Source organism: Canis lupus, chromosome 23 (genome assembly GCF_048164855.1).
Source record: "Canis lupus baileyi chromosome 23, mCanLup2.hap1, whole genome shotgun sequence".
In the NCBI taxonomy this organism is placed as follows: Eukaryota; Metazoa; Chordata; class Mammalia; order Carnivora; family Canidae; genus Canis; species Canis lupus.
Genome location: NC_132860.1, coordinates 27,469,865 through 27,496,421, shown reverse-complemented (window position 1 = coordinate 27,496,421; position 26,557 = coordinate 27,469,865). Strand labels below are relative to the sequence as shown.

The 26,557-nt window shown below is 41.5% G+C and overlaps 1 protein-coding gene across 21 annotated transcripts in view; it reads left to right on the top strand.

Moving 5' to 3' along the window:
• C2CD3 (C2 domain containing 3 centriole elongation regulator) overlaps positions 1 to 26,557 on the top strand; it is a 152,199-nt gene that overhangs the window by 109,069 nt on the left and 16,573 nt on the right. For 5 of the 21 annotated variants that reach the window (XR_012015670.1, XR_012015669.1, XM_072794535.1 and 2 more), the window contains exons 27-32: positions 572 to 777; positions 2,447 to 2,580; positions 8,891 to 9,052; positions 13,223 to 13,440; positions 16,719 to 17,634; positions 22,161 to 22,272. Coding sequence is in view for 19 of the 21 variants with exons in the window: in XM_072794535.1 (XP_072650636.1) it covers positions 572 to 777; positions 2,447 to 2,580; positions 8,891 to 9,052; positions 13,223 to 13,440; positions 16,719 to 17,634; positions 22,161 to 22,272 (1,748 nt within the window). In the remaining 2 variants the exon portion in view is untranslated. The other 16 variants (XM_072794538.1, XM_072794534.1, XM_072794541.1 and 13 more) reach the window with 10 other exon arrangements.

Genomic DNA, 26,557 nt, shown 5'->3' with positions numbered 1-26,557 from the left:
GTCTTACTCATTAAGGGCAGCCCTCTTACAAGCCTGAGTCCAAACTGTTATTTTGCACCATGTACAGGTTTTCTAGGGGGTTATTTTTCTTTTGTGATTTATATCACTTTTGTTCTTAATTAACTATAATGCATATGTGGGTTATTGAGAATTTGGAAAATACAGACAAGTATGAATGGGAAAATGCAAATCCCTCGTAATTCCAAAGGTGATGGTCTTTCAAATGATTTCTTTCAAGACTCACTGCCCTGAGAAAAATCACGGAGACACGATAACAAGGAAAAAAGAAGTGTTCCCTGTGTTTAAGGTTGTTTTCCAGTTGCCTATATCAAGAGGACAAAAACTCAACCCTGCTAGCTTTTCCCTGCTATTCCAAAAGGGAATTCATAAGAGTAGAAAGCAGGCTGTGTGCCAGTCTCTCTCATTATCTGTCCTCTCTGTTGATTTTGGAATCACTGAAATCCCTGTCCTGCCCCACAGTCCCCTGAATCAGCATCTCTGTGTGCAGCCTCTAATGTCAGTGGCAAGACATGCCCAGCCACACTGCCCAGCTCTTCTCTTTTCCCCACAGATGAGGAGAGGGTGATTGGCTTTGCCTCAGTGGACCTCTCCCCACTTCTTTCTGGCTTCCAGTTTGTCTGTGGCTGGTACAACATCACAGACTTCAGTGGAGAGTGCCAGGGGCAGATAAAAGTTGCTGTCTCCCCTCTAGAGAGTTTGATGCACTTCAAAGAAGAAAGACAATCAAGACGTGGGATGGAGACCCCAGGATCACTGGTACGTATCCTGATTCACATTCTTAACCAGTAAGGGTTCTACTGAGCAAAATCTATAAGAAGATCCTCTACATGTGCTTGGTACTTTCCAGCTTACAGAACACATTATATATTTGTGTCTCATAATGATCTCATAACCTTTTTAGGATGATAAAAATTATACGGTTGTGTACATAGAGGAATTACACAGTGGTGATGGATGCACAACTCTGAATATACTGAAAATTACTGAATTGAATTTTAAAGGGTGACCTTTATAATACATTAATTATATCTCAATTTTTAAAAAATTGTTTTACTTGAGTATAGTTGACACACAATGCTACATTAATATCAGGTGTACAACAGTGATGGAACAAATTTATACACCATGCTATACTCACCACAAGTGTAGCTAACGGTCTGTCACCATACAATACTATTACAATACCATTGACTTACCCCCATGCTGTGCCTTTTATTCCCACAACTTGTTCATTCCATACCCGGAAGCCTGTATCTCCCACTCCCTTTCACTGATTTTGTCCACCACTCATCTTCTTCCCCTGTAGAAACCATCAGTTTGTTCTCTGTATTTATGGGTTTCTTTCTCCTTTTTTGATTGTTTATTAATTTGTTTTTTTAGATCCACATATAAGCGAAATCATAAGGTATTTGTCTTTCTCTGACTTATTTCACTTAGCATTATACCCTCTAGATCCATCCATGTTGTCACAAATGGCTGTATCTCAATTTTTATGTTTATTTTTTTTTTATTTTTATTTATTTATGATAGTCACACACAGAGAGAGAGGCAGAGACATAGGCAGAGGGAGAAGCAGGCTCCATGCACCGGGAGCCCGACGTGGGATTTGATCCCAGGTCTCCAGGATCATGCCCTAGGCCAAAGACAGGCGCTAAACCGCTGCGCCACCCAGGGATCCCTGTATCTCAATTTTTAAATAAAATAAGATTAATTGCAGCATGGAGTTTGAAACCACATTGGTTGAACATTTTAAAAACTATTACATTAAAGTCATTGTTCCTATAAAAAAAAATCATGGTAGTAAATACAGACAAACTCTTTCAGGGAGTTTAACTGTAAAAGAAAGGAGAATTTTCCAGACTATCCCAGATAGGGGAGCTCTATCAAAGCAAAGATTGTGGGGTTATACATTTCCCTTATCATGTGTGCCTGGCCCAGGGTCTGGCAGGGTGGGCATCAGTAAATATTGAATGCATGAGTGACCACATGAGAAAGTAACAAAGAGTTATTAAACAGTTGCTGTATAAGAAAGTCTTTCCTTCACATCAGCCCTGGTAGTCAAGAAGTAATTACAGCCACATCACCCTCACTTGTAAAGTAAAATGATATCCAGTCAGAAGTTCACAAACTAGCTGGAAGAGCAGGAGCATAAATACAAACAAAGCAACTAAAAAGCAATCTGATAGCATAGTACATAAATTGGGAATAATAATAGTACCTACCTCATAAGATTATTTTGAATCTTAAATGAAAAAAATGCATATAAATTGCTTATTGCAGCATTCAAGACAGAAAATACTCAGCAAATTATATTTATCTACATATAATAAATTTTTTAAACACAAATTTACAAATGTATTTATACTGCTTTGTTCCAAAAGGATTTGTGGTGACAGGTATACCATTTTTCTCATTATTTCTACAGATCCCAATATATAGCTCCTTTTCCTTCCCTGCCTCTGATATATATGCTGCATTCCCCAGCTGCATTGCAAAATGGACCCCAGAACAACTTATTCACACCTCATCAAAGGAACTTGATTTCTCCTCTCCTGAGAGGTGAGTGAATTTTTGATAAGAAGAAATAGAGAGTTGTACGTCTGCTAACTGGCTTGTCATTTCTCTCTTTCCTTTATTGGAGGAAGAAACTAGAGACAGGGAAAGAGCTTTGATCTCCTGTTACAACCCCTGGGAACTCCAGGATTCTATGAAAACATTTTTTTTTTATATATATAAGATAGGAAACTAGAACTTTTACTGCTATCAAAAGGGTAGCTTCTGTGGAAAGAACACTTATCTCTTTTCCTCAAAGGCTTTTAACTTTTATCCCTAAAATCAGTAATCAGCTGTCTGAGATCTTTCCCTTTCTAAATATAGGAACCAGGATATTTTATAAAAAGCAACTGGCCCATCCAATTGCTTCCCCATGCCAACCATGGACATGCATATGGATATCAGGGCTAGAACATATTCCATTCTCTCAAAAGGCAAGGTCTAGGAATAACATTGCTACTTTCACCCCACTTCCTTCCAGGCCCTAGTGCCATTTGTCATCCCCCTGCCTCCACCATTCTTTCCTGTGTCTATCTCTCTACTTCAGGAATAAGGTAAAGGATCTTCCCCTACCACAGCCATTCCTACAGCAGCAATTATGAGTAGTCCAGAAAGACACTCTCTATACCACTTAGCCACTCAAAGGCCCATTTCAACGCTCTGTAGCTCTTTACTTGCTTACCACATGAAAAATGCCTCTGCCCTCCGCATAAAGGGATCCCATGTGTCTGCCAAATCCTAGATCACAGGCTAAAATAGTTGTTCTGTTATCTATTTTATGGGTGTTACTTTGACCATAGCCAATCCATGACACATGGGTAGGATAGGGTACTGGTACAAGGATAGAAATATAGGTTGATAATGAAGACACTATTTAGTAATTGTAAAAGTTAAGTTTAGTGGTTTGGTTTTTGTCCACATAAAAATGTCCCTGTTCCAGGGGCACCCAGGTGCCTTCAGCTCCAGTCATGATGCTAGGGTCCTGGGATCAAGCCCCACATTGGGCTCTGTGCTTAGTGGGGAGCCTGCTTCTTCCTCTCTGTCTGCCCTTCTCCCTCATTCATGTTCTCTGTCTCTGTCTCTCTCTCTCTCTCTCAAATAAATAAATAAAATCTTTAAAATATATATATCCCTGTTCCCACTTCAGAAGGACCATATCAAAATGACATTCTGATCCAGCTAGCCATCTAAGGCTAACCAAATTGTGGTATATTCATATAATGAAATGACACTCAAAAACTTTGCAAAAGGCAATACTGATATACAACAAAAAAACCTCAAAATAATTATGTTGAGAGAGAAGCTAGACAAAAGAGGGTCCCGTGTATCTGATTCCATTTATATAAAATTCTAGAAAATTCATACTAATCTATAGTGACAGAAAGCAAATCAGTAATTGTCTAGGGATAAGAGAAGATGAATAGAACAAGAAAAGGGAGGAATTATGAAGAACAAGAAGAAACTTTTAAGGGTGATAGATATGTACATAATCTTAATGTTTTAATGGCTTCTTTAGATGTGCACATACGTCAAAACTCAATATTGTGGCACAAAATTATGCTATAATTAGACCAAATAGTTTTGGTACTTCTCCAATAAAGGGTTATTTGGTCAATAATTTTTCAGTCACAATAAAAAATTATAACGCAAAGAAATACCTCATATTGTATACTTTAAATATGTGAAATTTATTATAAATTGATATACCTCAGTAAAGTAGTTTTCAGACATTTCTACTGCAGAAGCCTTTTATACTCTTAAAAATTATTGATGACCTCAAAGAGGTTTATTTAGGTAAGTTGTACCTATTTTTACCATATTAGAAATTTAAACTGAGGGCAGCTCTGGTGGTGCAGCAGTTTAGCACCGCCTGCAGCCTGGGGTGTGATCCTGGAGACCCGGGATCAAGTCCCACATCAGGCTGATCAAGTCCCACATCGGGCTCCCTGCATGGAGCCTGCTTCTCCCTCTGCCTGTGTCTCTGCCTCTCTCTCTCTCTGTCTGTCTCTCTCTCTCTCTGAATGAATACATAAAATCTTAATTTTTTTTAAATTTTTTTTAATTTTTATTTATTTATGATAGTCACAGAGAGAGAGAGAGAGAGAGAGAGGCAGAGACACAGGCAGAGGGAGAAGCAGGCTCCATGCACCGGGAGCCTGACGTGGGATTTGATCCCGGGTCTCCAGGATCGCGCCCTGGGCCAAAGGCAGGCGCTAAACCACTGCGCCACCCAGGGATCCCAATTTTTTTTTTAATTTACTCTCTCTCTCTCTCTCTGAATGAATACATAAAATCTTAATTTTTTTTTAATTTAAACGGAGAACATTTTTTTCAAGTTTTATTTATTGCTTTCAGAGAGAGAGGGAGAGAGCATGTACGAGTGGGGAGAGAGGCAGAGGGAGAAAATCCTCCAGCAGACGACTCCCCTCTGAGTGCGGAGCTCCACACAGGGTCAATCTCACAACCCTGAAATCACAACCTGAGCTGAAATCAAGAGTCAGATATTTAATCAGCTGAGCCCCCAGCACCTCTAAACTGAGAACATTTTAAAATATAATCACAAAATCAGTTTATCTGTACATCAACAGTGAATAAACCAAAATGAAATTGAGAAAGCAATTACATTTACAATAGCATCAAAAAGAATAAAATGCTTAAAAATAAATGTAAGTGAAAAAGACCAAAACTTATTCTCTGAAAACTACAAAACATTGTTGAAAGAAATTAAAGAAATTCTAAATAAATGGAAGGACATCCCACGTTCCCAGATTGCAAAACTTAATATGGCCTAATTCCCCAAAACAGTCTGTAAACTCAACACACTTTCTATCATAATCCCTGCTTGATTTTCATGAAAATGGGCCAGCTCGTCCAAAAATTCATATGGAAATTCAGAGGACACAGAATAGGCAGAAGAATGAAGAAGAAATGCCTAATTTCAAAACTTAACACAAAGCTACAGTAAACAGTACAGTGTGCTACTGGTATAAGGAAAAGAATGTGTATTCAAGTGCATATGGAATATTCTCCATAATAAATCACATATTAGGCCACAAAACAAGTCTCAACAAATTTTAAAAGATTGAAATCATATATATCTTTTCTGACCACAACACTATGAAACTAGAAGTCAACCACAAGAAAAAATCCGGAAAGAGTACAAAATAACATGCTGCTAAACAATGAATGGGTCAACCAAGAAATCAAAGAAGAAATCAAAAAGTATGTGGAGAGAAATGAAAATGAAAACACAATGGTCCAAAATCTTTGATGCAACAAAAGCTGTTCTAGAATGGACATTGATAGCAATACAGGCCTCCCTCAAAACAAGAAAAATCTCAAAAAACCTAACCTTGCACCTAAAGGAGCTCGAAGGGGACACCTGGGTGCTCAGAGGTTGAGCGTCTGCCTTCGGCTCAGGGTGTAATCCCAGGATACTGGGATCAGGTTCCTGACTGGGAGCTTACTTCTCCCTCTGCCTATGTCTCTGCTTCTCTCTGTGTGTTTCCCATGAATAAATAAGTAAAATCTTTAAAAATAAATTAAATTAATTAATTAATTAAATAATCTAAATACATAAATAAATGAGCTCTAAAAAGAAGAAAAAACACAGCCCAAAACCAGCAGAAGGAAGGAAATAATAAAAATTAGAGCAGAAATAATTGACATTGAAACTTAAAAAAAAACAAAAAAAAAACAATAGAACTGATTAGTGAAACCAGGAGCTATTTCTTTGAAAAAAATAAAAAATCAACAGAATTGATAAACCTCTAGCCAGACTCATCCAAAAAAGAGAAAGGACTCAAACAATATCACAAATGAAAGAGGAGAAATAATAACCAACACCACAGAAATACAAGCAATTATAAGAAAATATTATGAAGGGACACATGGGGGCAGCCCGGGTGGCTCAGTGGTTTAGTGTTGCCCTTAGCCCAGGGCCTGATCCTGGAGACCTGGGATTGAGTCCCACGTCAGGCTCCCTGCATGGAGCCTGCTTCTCCTTCTGCCTGTGTCTCTGCCTCTCTCTCTCTCTCTTTTCTCTCTCTCTCTCTCTCTCTCTCTGTGTGTGTCTCTCATGAATAAATAAATAAAATCTTAAAAAAAAAAAAGCGTACAACTCTTGATCTCAGCTCAGGTCTTGATCTCATGGTCATGAGTTCAAGCCTCACATTGGACTCCACACTGGGCATGGAGCCTACATAAAAAATAAAAAGAAGGGAAAAGAAATAAAAGGCATTGAATGTTCATATATTGGAAGAATAAATATCGTTAAAATGTTTATACTACCCAAAGCAATCTACACATTTAATGCAGTCCCTATCAAAACACCAACAGCATTTTTCACAGAACTAGAACAAACAATCCTAAAATTTTTATGGAACCATAAGAGACCTGAAAAGCCAAAGCAGTCTTGAAAAAGAAAAGCAAAGCTGAAAGCATCACAGTTCTGGACCTTCAAGTTATATTACAATCTGTAGTAATCAAAACAGTATGGTACTGGCACAAAAATAGACACATAGGTGAGTGGAACAGAGTAGAAAACCCAGACACAAACCCACAGTTATATGGTCAGTTAATCTGTAACAAAGGCAAGAATATGCAATGGGAAAAAAAGCAGTCTTTTCAACAAATGGTGTTGGGAAAACTGGACAGTAACATGCAAAGAATGAAACTGGACCACTTTCTTACACCATACACAAAAATAAACTCAAAATAGATTAAAGACCTAAATGTGGACCTGAAACCATAAAAATCCTTGAAGAGAGAACAAGCAGTAATAATTTCTCTGACATCAGCTATAGCAACATCTTTCTATATATGTCCACTGAGGCAAGGGAAACAAAAGCAAAAATAAACTGTTGGGATTACATCAAAATAAAATCTTGGGGATCCCTGGGTGGCTCAGTGGTTAAGCACCTGCCTTCAGTTCAGGGCATGATTCTGGAGTCCCGGGATCGAGTCCCACGTCAGGCTCCCTGCATGGGGCCTGCTTCTCCCTCTGCCTGTGTCTCTGCCTCTCTCTCTGTCTCTGTCTCTCTCTCTCTCTCTCTCTGTGTCTCTCATGAATAAATAAAATCTTTTTTAAAAATAAATAAATAAAATAAAATCTGCACAGCAAAGGAAACAACCAACAAAACTAAAAGACAGCCTACTGAATGGGAGAAGACATTTGCAAATGACATACAATAAAGGGTTAATATCTAGAATATACAAATAATTTATACAACTCAACACTCAAGAAAACAAAAACTTCAGTTAAAAAATGAGCAGAAGGCATGAACAGACACTTCTCCAAAGACTTGCAGGTGGCCAACAGACACATGAAAAGATGCTCAACATCACTCATCATCAGGGAAATGCAATCAAAACCATAATGAGATATTACCTCACACTGTCAGAATGGCTAAATCAACAGCACAAGAAACAAATATTGGCAAGGATGTGGAGAAAAAGAACCCTCGTGCACTGTTGGTGGGATTGCAAACTGGTGCAGCCACTATAGAAGACAACGTGGAGGCTCCTCAAAAGTTAAAAATAGAACTACCCTATGATCAAGGAATCGCACTACTGGCTATTTCCCCCAAAGAATACAAAAACACTAAATCAAAGGGCAAATACCCCATGTTTATTGCAGCATTTATATACAAATAGGCAAACTATGGAACCTGCCCAAGTGTCCATTGATAGACGAATGGATAAAGATACGGGGTTGTGTATGTATATATACACACACAATGGAATATGATTCATCCATTAAAAAGAATGAAATCTTGCCAGTTGGAACAATATGGATGGATCTAGAGTATATAATGCTAAGCAAAATAAGTCAGAGAAAGACGAAATAACGTATTTCACTCCTATGTGGACTTTAAGAAGCAAACAAAGCAAAGGGGAAAAGAAAGAGACAAACCAAGGAGCAGACTCTTAACTATAGAGAACAGATGGTCACCAGAGGGGAGGTGGGTGGAAGTGTGGGTGAGATAGGTGATGGGGAGTAAGAGTACACTTATCTTGATAAGCACTGAATAATGTATGCTATATCACTCTTATACACCTGTAACTAATATAACACTGTATTTTAACTGCACTGGAATTAAAATTTTAAAAGAGAGAAAAATAAAGGAGAGTGGGTAAAACTGAAGGCAAGATTATTTGGAAAATAGTTGTAATCTAAGCAAGAATTCATGAAGCCAGCACTATGGTAATGGGGATGGATTTGCAGTACCATGTTAGGAGCGTTATTGGTTGATCATCATATTAGGGGTTTTCTCATTGGTTCGGAATTTATTTTGGCCCCATTTATTTCTGACAGAAATAGTGCCACAAGAAGTCAGGCATTACGTCATGAAGAGCATGTGCAGAATATCCGCCGATTTCATGAATCCCTGCAGCAGGGAGAGGCAGTTTTGCCACGTGATGACAAACTGACCACACTGCCTTTGTCCTCCCGTACTTCCATTCTGACTTCTCTCAGGTAAGGCCCTGTGCTGGGAAAAGACACAGGAAACCATAGTGAAGCGAGCACAAGGTAAAATGGCCAGTGGCAACCTGCAGTACTGCCCTTCTACCAGCTACCACTGCCCTGGGAGGTTGAGGGGGCTTTTGTCTATGTAAGTGTTGAGCTGGACCCTGGAACCTCTCAGGATTCCTCATAGGTAAATCTTTTTCAACCTTGGGGCCTTCCGTTCCTTCACAGGTTTCTATTACTGATCCACCTATTAACACAGGAACTTGAGGTTATCCACCAAACTTAATAACCACCCTCACATCTATACTGCTTCATATCTACTTTAAATTTACAGAACCTCATCCTGCCCACCATCTTTCTTCACACAACCACTGAATTCTTCCAGACCAGCATCTGTCCTATTAATGTTCCCCTGTCTCTTTCTTAATTTAGTCAGCATCTGAGCCAGAGAAGCACTGTGAGAATTGAAGGGGCCGTTGTAGATCATGTGAGTTAGCCCCTGGGTTATCTAGTAAGAAGTGTGGTGCTGTGAAAAGGTTTTAGGTTCCAATCCTGGCTCTGCCATTCCTAGAGGAGGAGATAGCCTGTTGCCAGATAATTATAATGATGTGGGATAAGAGCTGCAGATTTTGAGAGGAAGCTCAAGGCTGTGTTCCTCAACCATAACTTCAGAGAAGTCAGTTGAAGGAAATGACTGAATAAAAGGCTGGCTGATGTTTAAGAAAATCACTATAACCATCAGTTACTGGTTTCAGTTGACGATATATAATGGTTTACTGATGTCATTGTCCATGCCTACAAATAATTTATTTTTGAATAAAAAGACATTTGTACATTCCTGATAACTGAGTGCAAGAGCCATGTACCAATGTACTGCTTTCAACTTAAATCACTGAGGCATTTTTACTACTATTCTATTAAAATCAGGATTTTAGTGTTTGCCATCACCAGATGAAAAGTTAAGCAGCCTTTCTGTGGAGAGTAAGAATAATTGTGTACAAAGTAGAAAAAATATCCAATTATGTGACAACCTTTGTGTAATAAAAATTTGTTTAAAATTAAAAAAAAAAAAAAAGATCTGCAGATTTTCTGGCCAAGGGTAGATGGAAGAATGAGGAACATTCTAAGTTGGTCATGGGAAGCTTTAAAGAAGTCACACTTGAACTGGTCTTTGAAGGAGCAGGTCAACAAACATGAAGGACATTCTATGCAGAAAACATGCTAAGACCCAGAGGCATGAAACATCACATCAAGTTTGATGGAATACTAGCAATACACTTAGGCTGCAGCCGAGCCTAAGATGCAAAGAGCAGAGGGCCTAGTGTTGGGCATCTAACTCTTGGTTTTGACTCAGGTCATGATCTCTTGGATTATGGGATGGAGCCCCCCATGTTCAGGCTCCGCGCAGGTAGGGAGGCTGCTTGAGATTTTCTTGAGATCCTCAAGATGCCCCTCACCCCACTCACATGTGCTGCCTCTCTCTCTCTCTCTCTCTCTCTCTCTCTCTCTCACTCAGAAATATGAATGGATGGATGGATGATGTAAAAAGAGCAGGGCAAATTCTATAGGGTCATCTTATATGAGCCTTAAATTTCAGCTAAGAGTTTGGACTTTTAGAACAAATGATTCTCAAGTGAATAGCGATGGGCGAGGGGAGGAAGAGTGTGTAAAGTTTGAGGAAAAAATATTTGACAGATTTTATATTTGGAAAAAACTAACTTATCACTTGTTTTCATAAAGCAAAGTCAGAAAAGAATTGGCAAAATATTTTTTATTGGTGGGACATGGGTTGTTCAAACTTTTATATTACAAGGAAGTGGTATGTTAAGATTCTCATTTTGATTCTCAGCTAGAGACTGGAGGCCATTTAAGTAAAACCATTAACAGTGTGGCCGCATTTTATTGGGTCATTCACAAAACATATTTTAGAATTCACTGAGAAAAGAGAGAAACTCTTCCTGCATCCTAGAGCAGTTTCTCTCAGTGTCAACCTTATTGACATTTAGGCCAGATATTTTGTTGTAGGGGGCCTGTCATATGCATTATAGGATATTTAGCATCCTTAGCCTCTATCCACTGAATACCAGAAGCACCCCTCCCCTGATTGTGACAACCAAAAATGTCCCCACACATTGCCAAAAGATATCTTGGGGCCAAATTGCCAGGCTGTGTAAACCACTGCCTTAGACCACTGGTTCTCAAAATTTAGAATGTATCAGAATCACATGAAGAGCTTGTTAAAAACATCTGTTGCTGGACCCACCCCTACAGTTTCTGATTCAGTAGGTCTAGGATAGTGCCTGAACATTGGCATTTCTACTAAATTCTCAGATGATGCTGATGCTGCTACACCATAACCAGGTTTTTAAAACTGCTGGTAGATGAATTCCCTACCAAATGAAGACAAACAAGATACCAATTTTGCATTACTTCCTTGGGTTCACAGAGCCCTAAAATAGTGCTTCATTTGAATCACAGCAATCCTCTGAGGCCTACAGAGCAAATATTAGTAAACATTTTCACAGATGAAGGAAGGGCACCTGGGTGGCTCAGTTGGTTCAGCGTCTGCCTTCGGCTCAGGTCATGATCTCGGGGTCCTGGGATTGAGCCCCGCCCCGCATTGTGCTCCCTGCTCAGTGGGAAGCCTGCTTTCCCTTCTCCCTCTGCCCCTTACCCCTGCTCATGCTCACACTCTCTCTCTCTCTCTCTCTCTCACTCTCAAATAAATAAATAAATCTAAAAAAATTAAAAACCTCTTCACAGATGAGAAAATTGCAGCTTCGTGTTAATAGGTTCTATATCCAGAATCTCTGACACGGCCAGTTGGTTTTGCATATTTTCTTAAGTTTTGCCAAGTTTACAGTTGTTTGCATGTTCCTGCTACAGGTGGCATGTGGCATATACCCAGATGTAGACACCTATGTAAATCCACTGTGATTTGAGAGAGTCATGGTTTCTATTGACAGATTAAGGATCAGCTCTGTGTACTCTCATGTAATTAGATTTGACTGTAGAACATACAGACTGTTCCTAACAAAAGGAGAGAAAAACTGAGTTTACTTCACAGGTATTAAGAGTCCATGTTGTACCAGTTGTACCAGGCACACTGAGTGTACCAGAGAAGTAGAGAAATTTGAGATACTGTCTTCCATTACCAAATGCTCATGGCCTAGTTTGGGAAACTGACACATAATGAGAAAACTAAGCAGAAATCTAAGACAAAATGTTGATGGAGATGCCAAGAGTAAAGGAGTTTAAGAGAGAGGTCATCCAATGACTTGGGTTGATAGAGTTTTGAAAAGGAGAAATATTAAGAGAGAGAGATATGAGTACTTTAAAAGTAGCACAGGGACACAGCAAGGGGAGTAGCTTAAAATAAGGTTCCAGCATTCAGAGGTATGAGGCAGAAATGAACCCAGTTGGGGGAGGGCCCATCTATTATCATGGAGAAAGCACAGTAGATACAAAGGAATCAGCGCAGAGCTTACAGTACATCAAGGGAAACAGATGTGATTGAAGCATACAGAACTGTGGAGCACAAAGGGGGACCTCTTAAACCAATTTAGAAGGATCCCTGGGTGGCGCAGCAGTTTGGCGCCTGCCTTTGGCCCAGGGCGCGATCCTGGAGACCCGGGATCGAATCCCACGTCGGGCTCCCGGTGCATGGAGCCTGCTTCTCCCTCTGCCTGTGTCTCTGCCTCTCTCTCTCTCTCTCTCTCTCTCTCTCTGTGACTATCATAAATAAAAAAATAAAAAAAAACCAATTTAGAGGTTCAGGGAAGACTTGCTAGAAGAGGTCACTTACTTGAAGGATCGGGAATGGTTATGAGGTAGCAAAGGTCAGTGTTAGTCCAGAGTAAGGCCTTCCTCCTTCAAGAGTAAGAGGATATGAAGACTAGACCTGAATGGTAACCAAGAATGTGGGGTTTTTGCTGGACATCAGAAGAGAAATCTCAGTAGCCAGAGGAAAGGAGGGGAAAGTTGTCCCCAGCAGCAGGATTATAGTCAAGTAAAGGATGAATTAGTGGATTGGAGAGGGTAGGGTCCTAGTGTTAATAGACCAAGTGAGAAATACTAATTCCTAGCTCAAGCAGTAGAATGCCAAGGAAATGTAAAAGATGCTTGTAAAGCCAGTGAATAACCATTTTGTCCTCTTTTCCCTTTCTTTTTTTATAGGAAGAATCTGAATGAGTTAGATCAGATCCAGCAGTACTTCAGTCAGAAGCTCAGCAAGCCTTTACTTCCCCTCAGTCCTCAGACTCATACCATTTCACAGTATCAGGAGAGCCAGAAGGACCATCTTGGACCCAAAGACAGCAGCCTAGACCCTGAGAGCCAGTGCATCCTGGAGAAATCCAATAACCTGGTGTTGCAAGTCAGCTCCTTAATCACGGGTATGGCTCAGGGCCCCTTTTATTGAGGAGTTATGGTCGCTGGGTGCCTATTCAAAAACCATTTGAATGTCTGCCCTCAGACAAGCCCCTATGACAAATAGAGACCAACAGCTTTCACTATCTTATTTACTGTCTTCCTTTTGAAAGGATAGATTCAGGAGCATGGCACAGGAACATGTGAAGTGGAAAGAGCATTGAACTGAGAGACTGGAGACCTAAGTCAGGTCATTGGTGGTTTTCTGGCACAGGCTTACTATTTAACACCACTTACCCTTTCCCTTCTTGAGGTTTCCTCAAAAAAAAAAAAAAAAAGTGAGAGCAGATTAGGTAAGTTCAGTAGCAGTTCTTGAATTGTGCCACTCTGTTTTCAGGAAAAAATCAACTACGGACATATTCAAAATTGTAATTCTCAGAAGGCAGAAGTCTGAATTTTTAGCAGGTACCTCAGATGACTCTAGATGTTGGTGTTCCACAGTCAACCCTTTGAAAAATCGCTTAAAGCAGTGGTCCTCAGTTTGGCTGCATATTGGAGTTTTTGAGGGAACTTTTCAAAATCCAGATGCCCAGGCTGTACCATCAGTTAGTTGCAATAGGATTTCCGAAGGTGGGACCCAGGCATCAGTGTTTTTCATAACTCCCCATGTAATTCCACTGAGCAGCCCAGACAGGCACTGCTGTAGAACAAGTATTTCTCAAACTTGCCTGAGCATAAAAATCACCAGAGTCCTGCTTCATTATATTGAATCAGAGTGTAGGGGTGGTAAGACCTGAGAACTACTATATCAGGCACAGTTTGGAGAATTGTGAGAAATCAATTAGACCAGTACCTCTAGTCATCACTTGGGTGTCATTTTGTTCAAGCAAAAGATGTATATTGTACACAAGGATGAATAAGTTCAGTTTTCTCTGTTTAAAGGGGAAAGAAGCCACCATGATTGATACTAGGTACAAACCTTCTTCCTATCCTCTCTCCCAGAGAGCTGACCAGTTGGTAGCTAGGGCTCCAAAGGTACATGCTGTATTTGGCTTCTTCTTCTTTTTTTTTTTTTTTTTTAAGATTTTATTTATTCATGAAAGACACAGAGAGAGCGCAAGAGGCAGAGACAGAGGCAGAGGGAGAAGCAGGCTCCACGCAGGGAGCCCGACGCAGGACTCAATCCCAGGCCTCCAAGATCAGGGCTTGGGCCGAAGGCGACGATAAACCACTGAGCCACCCGGGCTGCCCCCTATATTTGGCTTCTACTTGCTTGAAAATATTCAGTCATCTATTTATTGAGCACAACTATGCCAGGCACTTTGTGTTACTAGTTCCAGGAGGATAAAGTGGTGGACAAGACAGGAATTGTCTTTGCTTTTCTCAAGCGTACATTCTATAGTCAACTGAAGAAACTGCTTTGAGGTAGAGGTAAAGCAAATAGGGAACCCTTTAAATCAGTATATTAAAAGAGGAGAGAGAAGAGAGTGAAAGAGAAGAAAACAGTTTAAATAAATAAACTCCCCCAGCCTCCATCACATCTCAGTACGCTTTTGAAGAAGTCATTAGACAAATAGATAAGAGTAACGCTTGACAGTAAGTTACTAAGTGGGGATCTCATTTATGCTACATCTATATACCAAGTCCTTTACTGGGCCCTAAAAATGCAACATGAATCAGACACATGGTCTCTGCCTTTGAGAAGCTCACAGTCTGATGGGGGAAACACACACAATAACATCTTAAGTGCTTCCTTCTAGAACAATACTATAGAGCCATCTCATCCAGCTGATGCACCTGAGAAGGCTTCCTGGAGGAGGTTATAGTAGAGCAGGGCCTTGAAGGATGGGCTGATTTATAAAAAGCAAAAAGAATGTTCCAAGACAGAAAGGATAGTTCAGGCCAAGAGATCAGGATTAATTAACCTGCTTCCTGGTTCCTGTTCCTGTTTGCAGGTAGGGATGTTCCATTTTCATACATCTATATTCCTCTTTGAAACTTGAAAATTGTTAATGTATTAAATTTAACCAGTACCTCCTATAGGCTGAAGACTCCATTACATGTTATGAGGGAGATGTGACTCCACACTCCAGGAGTCATATTTGCCTCCCAATTCATAACTTTCTTTTCTTAAATAACCATGCAAACAAGCCATTTACTAGGCCTGTTTATTAACTTATTCCCTCCCATTTAATTGCAAAACAATTTGAAGTGACTGGTAGCTTCCATTTATTGTTTTGTTTTGTTTTGTTTTAAAGATTTTATTTATTTATTCATGAGAAACAGAGAGACAGAGACACAGGCAGAGGGAGAAGCAGGCTCCATGCAGGGAGCCCGACGTGAGACTCGATCCTGGGTCTCCAGGATCACACCCTGGGCTGCAGGCGTCGCTAAACCACTGTGCCACCAGGGCTGCCCCATTTATTGTTTATACATGTGCCATACCACATACAGCCATTTATCTCATGTATTCTTTACCATAACCCTGTGCAAAGGATGGTGCTAATCACATTTTAAAGATAAACAGGTTCAGGGACACCTGGGTGGCTCAGCGGTTGAGCATCTGCCTTTGGCTCAGGGTGTGATCAAGTCCTACATTGGGCTCCCTACGAGGAGCCTGCCTCTCACTCTGTCTATGTCTCTGCCTCTCTCTGTGTGTCTCTCATTAATAACTAAATAAAATCTTTAAAAAAATAAAAATAAAAAATAAATAAAGATAAACAGGTTCAGAGAGGATAGTTTACTCATGACCACAGTCGATAAGTGACAGTAGAGATTTGAACCCATGACTGACCAACTCCAAAAGTCTCTGCTCTTTCCACATACCATGCTGCCTACATTTTATCTGTAAACCTCCCCTCCCTTACCATCTGGGTGATAGATTACTTGCTTTTATTTTCCAAGTAAGATATATAGTTCTAATAACTGTCATCAAATACATAAATAAGTAGATTCTCATTTTGATTTTTAATATAGGTAATTACTGAAGTAAATGGAAGCATGAACATGCCCACCAGGACTCCTAACTCCCAAGAATTCCTGAGCATGAGCAGATAGTCTCTGAAAGCATTTCCACAGATGTAACTACAACTATAAACAGATAGATTTTGGTCCTCTGATGTTAGAATAAAGTGCTAGAAATTGTATTGCCTTGAATATAGTTTCACTGACTCGGGTGGACTAACTATCTTTAAGATTTGTTCAAAATCTGATTGTAAGAATACATCCGAATCTAGAGCCTAGCATGGGAAATTGAATGGTGTGTGCCTACTTTGTAGTAAGAGTGATATCTGTTGCTATTCAGATCTGCAGACTATCACCAGGAATTCTCAAGCATCTTTGAGTTCTCATCGAGCCAGGAGTAGAAGTGAAGAGGTTCACACCCTACCAGATGCTCAGGATACTGTGGCCATGCAGGAACGAAGCACAACTCCAGACCTGCCATTGGCAAGACCTCCGGATGAGGGCAGAAACTCCCCAACTCCCCTTACTCTTGAGGAGACTTCAGGCAGAAGAGGAGTGCTCCATGAATCCCTGGGGTACACAGTACCCATTACAAGGATGCAGAGCAGTGAGGAAACTGAGGCAGGCCCAGCCTACAGTGATGAGGACTATGAAGAAGACATCATTGAGCCCAGGACCCTCAATGACATCACCACTGTGACAGACAAAACTAGCCCTTGGTCCAGTTTCATGTCAGACACAAATGAGATCAGCCTTCAGCCTGATAAGGTATATAGGGAAGACCCCTCTAGTCCTTCAAAGCCTTTCCCCAGAGAGGAGCTAAAGGGCAAGAGTAGCCCTCTCTCCAGCGCAGGAAGAGGGGTCAACCCCCACCTGCTTAGGCAGGATTCTCCTAGCCAAAGTCTTATTGCTTATGAGGTCAAAGCCTCTCATGCCAGGGATGGAGAGCCTGCTTCAGCGAACCCTCAGGTCATCACACCAGTGACGCCCTCAGGAGCCCAAGAGAGCAACGCCTCTGTTGGATTGAGCTCACCAAGAGCAGATCAGGACCAGGAGCCCAAGCCAGAGGCCCAAACTGAGAATGAAGCTGCCTCCAGTGAACTAAGTGACTCTGCTGATAGCTTCGAGAAATTCCCTCTCCACTTACCCTCCCAGAGCAGAAAGGAAAGTCATCGGGAGCTACTCATCAACTGCCCTGACATCAGGCAGAAGCAGGCAACATCTGGATCAGAAGTGTCCACAAGGCAGAGCCTCCTGTATCCTTTGGTATTTCCCATATTTCCCACAAGTAGTCCCTTAAGCCATTTCTAGGCATTTTGGATGCTGGCACTTAGGCTAGCCTGGTGTGTGAGTGTGAGCAGTGGCCTCCCTCATGTAATGCACTGGAATATATAGGAAGTCCCTTCCTTCAGAAGACTTGCCCATGCTAATAAGGTGCTGTGATGCTATTAACACCCACCGTCTGAAGCATCATGCTTTGAATTGGGTTTAAGTGCTAGTAGCACATTCATTAGCATAGCCCCACATGATTTACTGGATCAATCTATTGGGTATTTTACACTTGAAGGCAGAGTTCTGGATGTAAGGAATGAGACCTTTAATCGCAGGTGAAATAGAAGTAGGGGGTGCAGAGAGGGGAAAGGAGAGTAAATGCTCACTGACTGAGCATTTACTATGTGCCAGGCACTTCACATACCTAAGTCTTGAAGGTCGGTATCATCATTTCTATTTTGCATGTAGGGCAACTGAGGCTCAAAGAGTGATCTGCCTAACAGTTTTTTTAGAAAAAAAACAATGAGAGAGAAAGTGGACACAGTTGAAATGCACTTGCCCAATTCGCCCCACCCCCAAAATGGCAGTGTTAATGGGGGGAAGGGACACCTGACATTCCCCCTCTTCCTGCTTTGAAGCATAGATGGACATGTAATGAGAAAAAGAAACCAGCTAGGACCATCGACAGCCCTCACATCTGTTGCCTAACTGGCTGATCAGATCAGCTCACCTGACATCCCAACAGCAAGCAGGAGTTACTGTGCAGCTGCTGGTGAAGGAGTCTGTTTTACTGAAGAGGCCAGGGGGCCTGTTTGTGACCCTTGCAGACTCAGCTTCTTATTACTTGTGTGACATCAGATCTATAATTTAACCCTTCTGAGCCTCAGATTCTTCACCTGTAAAGTGGAGGCAGTTGCCCACCTTACCTACCAGACTGTACATGCCCCAGGTAAGTCAGGGACCTTGTTTTATTCTGTGTCCCTGGAACCATACATTGCACAGAGAAGGGATTAGTAAATCTAGATTGAATAGAACTATCATAATTTCACAGAATTCTTGAGAAAATCCAATCAAATTGATTCTTGAGGAAATTAAGTGAGGTGGAAACATTTTTACTCACTACACAAATGTGATTCGTGTTGCAGGGCAGAGAGAAACTAAAAGGTAGGGGTGAGGGATCAGGAGACCGAAACCATGGAATGGCTAGAGGGGGAGCACTGGAAGCACACTGCCTGCAGCAGAGATCCTTCCTGCCTCACTAATCCTGGCTTCTGATATTGTTGCCTTTACAGGCAATTTAGTCATGCTCAGAATGTATGTCTGTGCTGGAGCAGTCACATGTGCCCAGATCCTAAGGGCAATGCTCTAATTCAGACCTTGCCAAGTATTCGTTCTTCAAAAAAATGGGTATTGCCAGGCTGTGTGCTGCTACTGAAGATTTAAATTAGACCTTACCTCAAGAAGTTTCCCTTTTTTTTTTAAGAGTTTATTCATTTATTCATGAGAGACACACACACAGAGAGAGAGGGAGGGAGGCAGAGACACAGGCAGAAGGAGAAGCAGGCTCCACGCAGGGAACCCGATGTGGGACTCGATCCCAGGAGTCCAGGATCACGCCCTGGGCCTAAGGCAGGTGCTCAACTGCTCAGCTACCCAGGGATCCCCAAGAAGTTCCCATTATGAAGCAGGGACAGGCAACGATACAGTTTATTGTTTTATATATTTTTTTAATTTTATTTATTTATTCATGAGAGACCCACAGAGAGAGAGAGAGGCAGAGACAGGCAGAGGGAGAAGCAGGCTCCACGCAGGGAGCCTGATGTGGGACTTGATCCTGGGTCTCCAGGATCATGCCCTGGGCTGAAGGCGGCACTAAATGGCTGAGCCACCCAGGCTGCCCCAGTTTATCATTTTAATTGCTGTGATGAAACATGGACAGAATGCTAGGGAGCAAGAGGAAAAAGCTGCTGTAACACTGTTTAGAGGTATCCCAGCAAGAGAGACCATAGAACTGGACCTCAAAGATGAATAGCATTCTGTAGGTAGAGATGAGAAAAAGTTCTAGTCATAGTGAATTGTGTTTGCAGAGGCATAGCCATGTGAAAGAGCCTGGCCTGTGGGCAGCAGTTTACTCTGGTTAGAGCCCAGGGGTATGTGGGATGGCAAGGCAGGGCTACATCTTAAAGAGCCTTTTATGCCTGGCTAATGTGCTTGGACTCTAAACTTCAGGGTCCTTATCTTTAAGATAGAGGTACTAATAGTACTTCTCTTGTGGGGTGACTGAAAAATCAATCAACAGTATGAACTACCTAGCAAAGTGCCTGGTACCTAGTGTTCAGTAAATGATAACTGGTAAGCAAGAGTGTGATTGGTCATATTTACATATTAGAAGTCATAAATGCCTTGTAGAGGGTGGATTATGGATTAGATGAGGGGAGACCAGAAGCAAGGAGACGAGGTAGGAAACTTGCAATAATAATAAAAGGTGAAGAAATGTGACCCAAAACAGACTGCTTTATGATGAAGTGGAAGGGCATAGATTTGAAAGAATTAGCCACAGGAAAGAGAAAGAAGGAAATATAAAGTATGACTTAGAGATTTCTGTCACAGGTTGCTAGGTAAGTGAAGTCACTGACTGGATAGGGAACAGCACATAAAGATAGACAGTTTTGGGGGAAGGTACAGATTTCCATTTGGACATGTGTGCCTGTGAGACATCCAAGAGGAGGCCAACTATAAAGGTGGGGTGTCTCTGGAAACAGATCAGGGCAGTGGGAAGAACCTCAAAAGGGAGAACCACACACACAAGATGGAGCTCTAAGGATCACCAGCAGGCTTCAGAACAAGACATGGCCACAAAAGGTGGAGAAGAGCTGGGCAGAGGTGGAAAAGCAGGAGGGAGGCAACGTGGGAGCAGAATTTCAGGGAATAGTGGACAATGCTCTGACACTTCAGACAGGTCCAGTAAAATGTAGACTGGTTGGTGGCTTTAGCATTAAGGAGGGCAGTGCAGACGTGGGAACGGAAGGCAGACTTCAGTGGGGGGAGGGAACCAGAGTAGTAAACACAACAAGAATAGGCAACTTTTTCCCATTAAGCAGAGAAATAAGAATAGCTGACATTTAATGAGCACTTGATGTGTCAGGCATCATTCTAAGCACTTGCGTGTATAGAGTCCTGTAATCCTCAAAGGTACTGTTATTATATCTACTTTACAGGTGAAGAAATGGGTGCAAAAAATGAATTTTCCCAAAGTTACCGTCTAAAAAGTGACAAGTTACTGTGGGAGCAGTAAGGCAGGAGGTGATAGGTTGAGAGGGGGAGCTTAGTGCTTCAGACACACCTGTGACACCTCATAGCAAATCTTCCCCACAGCATCAGCTAACTGGCACAGTTCCCAGGAGTCAGAGCAGCAACAGCAACTAGGTCCTTCTTCACTTGGGCCTCTGAAGAAGGCTTAGGTAAAAGGGTCCTTCTCCAACATCTCCAACTCCAACACCACCTCTCTAGAAAAATCAAGGACTTGAACCAAAACAGGAAATGATGCATTTCATTTATTCAGTAGATACTTACTGAACACTTACTGTAATCCCAGGTACTCTGCTAGGTGACAGGAATATGACTATGAAAAAGATATCAATCATCTCTACTCTCCTGGAGTTCAAAGTCTAGCATGGAAGAGCAGTGATAAACCGATTTGAACCAGAATCCTATTTAGCTTATTGAATAGAAACAAAATTAAAACATCAAAATAGTCTCCTCCCAAACAGAATCAGTGCTTTGAATGAACAAATAAATATTTTTGGAACACTGTGTTCTCAGCACAGTACTGGGTATGTCAGGATACAGAGAAGTACAGGATGTGGTACTTGCCTTCCTAGGGTTCAGATATAGACTAGGTGGACCAGCTATTCCTACAGACAGCGCCTCATGTGTTGAGTCCTCATTCCTGGATGTTGGCAGAGAACAGCTGGGAGGACAAGCCCTCCTTCAGTGCCAGGCATCTTCCTCCAGCCTGAGACACTGCCTTTGGAGCCACCTTCTCACCCTGACCCTGTCTGACTTCTGACAGGTCAGTTTTGGGTCAGCAGGCCCTCAGCAAGTGTCACTGAAATGTTGCTACCTATCAGCATCATGCAGGGCTCTGGGAAGTAGTGAGGTAAATGAAGGAAACTACACTGTCCCTGCTGAGACAAATTGAGAGTCGTAGCAGAGTAAAACAAGTGTTAGCCTATGTTGCAGACTCTGGGGAAGAAGTCACCATAGGGCTGACGCTAGGAGAGGCTTTTAAGAGGAGAAAGGATTTTAACTGACCCTTGCAGAAAGTATAGACAGCAGTTTGTTAGAGTTGGGCAGGGTCTTCCAAGCAGAAGGCACCACTGGAGCAGAGGATTCCTGGGCAAGAATAAGCTGGACAAAATGAGTCAGGGTGACTAAGCCCAATGGAGATGCCAGTCTGGCAAAGGAGGGGGGGATTTCTAGGTATCTGTGCCCCTTAACTACCATATAGGCCGGAGTCCATTGTGGTGCCCAACTTCTTTTTGCCTCCCCAGCAATTGGAGGCCTCCTTGCGGATGCTCTCACTCTCTACAACTTTGCCACCACGAGCCACAACAGATGAGGTAAGATCAGCTGGCTGGCTCCCTCCTAGAGTCTTCGTCTCGTCCATGAAAGCATGGGCAGAATGTAGAGCTGCCCTGGGCCAGCTTCCTGAAAAGGCGGCAGCAGTGGTCACTCCAAATTTGTGCTGAGCACATTCTGGAGACCTAGCAGTATACCAGGAGTTCACCTAGGGGTGAACTAGGCACAAAATGAAGAGTAAGTGTGTTAAGAGCAGGGCATCATCAGCTAAGACAATATGCAGAAGAAACAGTGCAGAAACATTAAAAGTAGGACTTGGCCAAGAAATGAATACTGAGTGCTGTGGGAGCACCACTAAGCCAAGGTGGGCATGAGCAGAGAAAGGAAGCTTCAAATGGGAGATGCAGCCTCAGCACACAGTGGCTGATGAGTAAGGTCTGGAAGAGAAAAGTATCAGGGATATACCCACTTGTGTCACTATTCATCATTCAGCTGAGCTAGGTGGTTACAGATCCCAGCTCTCCTCCTCCTGCCTTGGCACAGCACCAGACCTTTCTTACAAGTGGCAAGAAAGCAATAATCTCTACTTCCATAATCATTCAGCATATATTTACAGAGTACCTATCCTGTGTCAGGCAATGTGCTAGGTTCTGAGCATACAATAGTAAATAAGACAGATTCCCTGTCTTTACGGAACACAAACAGTAAACAAAAAATATTTACAGGTTGTGATGAGTAACCAGATGTTCTGTTAAAGAACAGGTCTCTCTGAGAGGGCAGTGTTTAAGCTGAAAGATGATGCTCATGGTGGTGCTTGCTGGGCACTGTTCAAAGTACCTTGTATTAACTCTTTACATTTCAGCAACCTAATGATGTATATACTTTATCCCTATTTTAAGATGAAGAAACGGGATCCCTGGGTGGCTCAGTGGTTTGGCGCCTGCCTTCGGCCCGGGGCATGATCCTGGAGTCCCAGGATCGAGTCCCATGTCGGGCTCCCTGCATGGAACCTGCTTCCGCCTCCGCCTATGCCTCTACCTCTCTCTCTGTGTGTGTCTCTCAGGAATAAATAAAATCTTTTAAAAAAAAAAAAAAAGAAGAAGAAACTGAGGCACAAAGAGGTTAAGTATTTTGCTGCAAGCAGGTGTTAAGTGACAGAGCCAAGATAGGAACCTAAGCAGTCTGGTTTCAAAATCTGTGTTCTTAACTACTGAGAAGGAACCAGCCATGTAAGAACTTGGAGATGAATATTCCAGGCAGAGAAAACAGCAAATGCAAAGGCCCTGAGGCTAAAAGAGTTTGGCATAATCTGACACAGAGCCATTGGCACTGGAACATAAAGAAGCTGGAGGGCCCAGGGCACACAGGACATGTAACCATGAAATAGTTTAGATTTTATTCTAAATGAAAGGATATTCTTTGAAGTCTGTTAAGCAGGGGAGTGAGCTTCATTTTAAATTTTGAAGAATTCACCCACGGTGCTCAATAGAATCGGCTGTCAGATTTTGCAGCATGATGGTCATAGGTGATCTTGAAAGAGTAATTACAGTAATGTGGAGAAAAGAACCGTAATAGTACCTATGTGCCAGGCACTTGTTCTAAATCCTAGGGGTGAACTGGACACAAAGCCCTTGCAACTTTTAAAAAAGCAAGATCATTTCAGAGAATAATACATGCTATGAACAAAATATATTAATTTATCAATTGTAATAGCAAACTCATGTTTAATGCTTATTATGCACCAGACATTAAGTATTTTCAGTGTAAACTCATTTAATTCTCCCAACAACCAATGAGATATCGTTACCTCATTTCATAGAAAGGAAAACTGAAGCTCAGAGGTTTTTTTTTTTTTTTTTAAGATTTAAAAATTTTTTTTTTAATTTTAGAGAGAGTAGGAACAAGAGAGAAAGCACGAGCTGGGGGTGGGGGATAGAGAGAGAAGCAGACTCCCCACTGAGCAGGGAGCCCAACACGACATTTAATCCCAGGACTCTGGGATCATGACCTGAGCTGAAGGCAGATGCTTAACTGACTGAGCCATTCAGGCAGCCCTCTCAGAATTTCCATATAAACAATCAGATATTATTCAATTTTACATAGAAACTAAGACACATAACTATTAAGTCACTTGCCCAGGGTCTCCCAAACAGTAAGTGATTTAAAACATATGACTTCAGACTCTATGCTTTCTATTTCACCATTTTAAAATCATGACCCTTTACTACTTTTCTAGCCCATTTGCCTTTATATGGGCTTCATTTTGCAATGAACATTTAAACATTTTTTATGCTTTTTTAAAGCCTATTTTGATGACCAATGGGATCAGTCCAGAAACCTCTTGAGAGCCTGGGGATATAGTCCTAAAGAAAAGCCGTCAGATATCTAATCCTTTTACTAATGTTCCTTCCCCCTCTCCCTCAACTTCTCTAGCACCATTTTCAGGACATCTCATTTATTTGGCACATGGATCAATCTAAGTTCTCACACATCTCCGTTTTTATCAGATCTGTAAATCCTTTCCTAGAGGAGGAAAGATGCCAGCCCCCACCCAGGAGCTCTGCATTTTTGTGGCCTTTATTCCTACTCTGGTTTGTAGTTTCTGACTCCTCTCCTTCCTCTTGCATGTCCCATACATACCCATCAGCATTTATGCTAGAGACACAGGCCTCTATCCAGGTACCAGGCAGAAGCTTGAGCGAGACACCCATGAGGTGAAATACTAAATCTGCTACTAAGTACTTGAGGGATCTTGAACAAGTGACTTGACCTTTCCGGGTTTCTGTTTCCTTATAAGTAACATCAGGCTAAAATAATTCTTAGCTAATAGAACAATGGCAAGAATTAGTCTAGAGGAAGAAAGTAGACCCTGTTAGTTCCTGTTCCCTCTTCCCCACCTAGCAAAGTGGGTGAAATGTCAGTGAATCACGTCCCATAGGAAGGGAGTCTGTGAGCCACTTATCATGCAGAACTGCTGTTCCTACTTTTGTGCTTCTGCCTTCATGATGTGCCAACTCCCAGAGGAATTTACTGTCTTTGATCTGTTAAATCTAAGACACAAGTATGGATGAAGAAGAAATAAGAATTTCAGCTTCAATTAAAGGGCAAGTCTAGTTTTGAGAAGATAAGTCTCATATACTTTTTAGCCACTTTTCTTTCTTACAGAAAAACTCCGTTGTTTGTCTGCTGTTCTCAGGGCCACCTCTCTCCTCAGGACTTCATTCTGGGTGCTAGTTAGGGTAACTGATCATCACAGTTCACCCCAAACTGTCCCATTTCAGCACTGAAAGTCCCAGGACCCAGAAAACCTTAGGAGGTTGATCATCCCCACTAGCAATGACCCTCTGATTACCTGATGCATTCATACCAGCATATTTTCTGAGTCTGTGCTCTTGCCTGGCTGCTACTCCGTTCTGGATAACCTAGGAATCAAATCAAGTGTGTGTTTAAGACACTAGCAAGTAAAGGCCCCAAAACTTAAGAAAAAAATTAAGAATTACACGTATTTTTTAAATCATGGAATAAGTCAGAATTTTGATTGACTTTGTTATGTTTATGGCTTATTTTAGATCTAATTGTGAATTATATTTGGGCAGGAGCACCATAATCTTCTTAGCTTATGGTCTTGGAAGGTCTTAAAAGTGGCCTCACTTTGAAGAATTTAAGACCAAAACCAGATATTTGTATTTACCCACATATTGTTTCTGACACTCTTCATTCCTTTTTCACATCCTGATTTCATGCCAGGATCATTTCCCTTCAACACAAAACTTCCTTTAGAATTCCATGTATTGCAGACCTGCGGATGACAGCTTCAATTGTCCGAAAATATCTTCATTTTGCCTTTATTTTTCCAGGATATTTTTTTCAACTGGATATAGAATTCCAACTTGAATTTTGTTTGTTTTAGCATTTTAGAGCTATCAATCCACATTCCGACTTAACATTGTTTCTGTTGAGAAGCAGCCATTGTTCCTATTGTTGCCTCAAATGTAATATGACTTTTATTTTCTGTCTGCTTTTAAGATTGTCTCTTTTTCAACAGTCTGCCTACAATGTTCATAGTTGTGGAAGCAGGGGTAGAATAGGGGAGGAAGAGCACATAGGTCTCTTCAACAGTGTTAGCAGTATTTTAGTCCTTAGGTTTGATTCTGTTGACCTTAAAAAACAAAAGAGGCAGTTATTTTACCAGCTAAAGGAGTTTATTCTGGAACAGCAGAGGAATTGCAATTTTGGGACAAGCAAACTGTGGCAAAACAGACAAGTCTGAAGAACAGAGAGGGGCTTGCTTTTATAAGGGGAAAGGAGGGAGCTGGGATGGGCTTT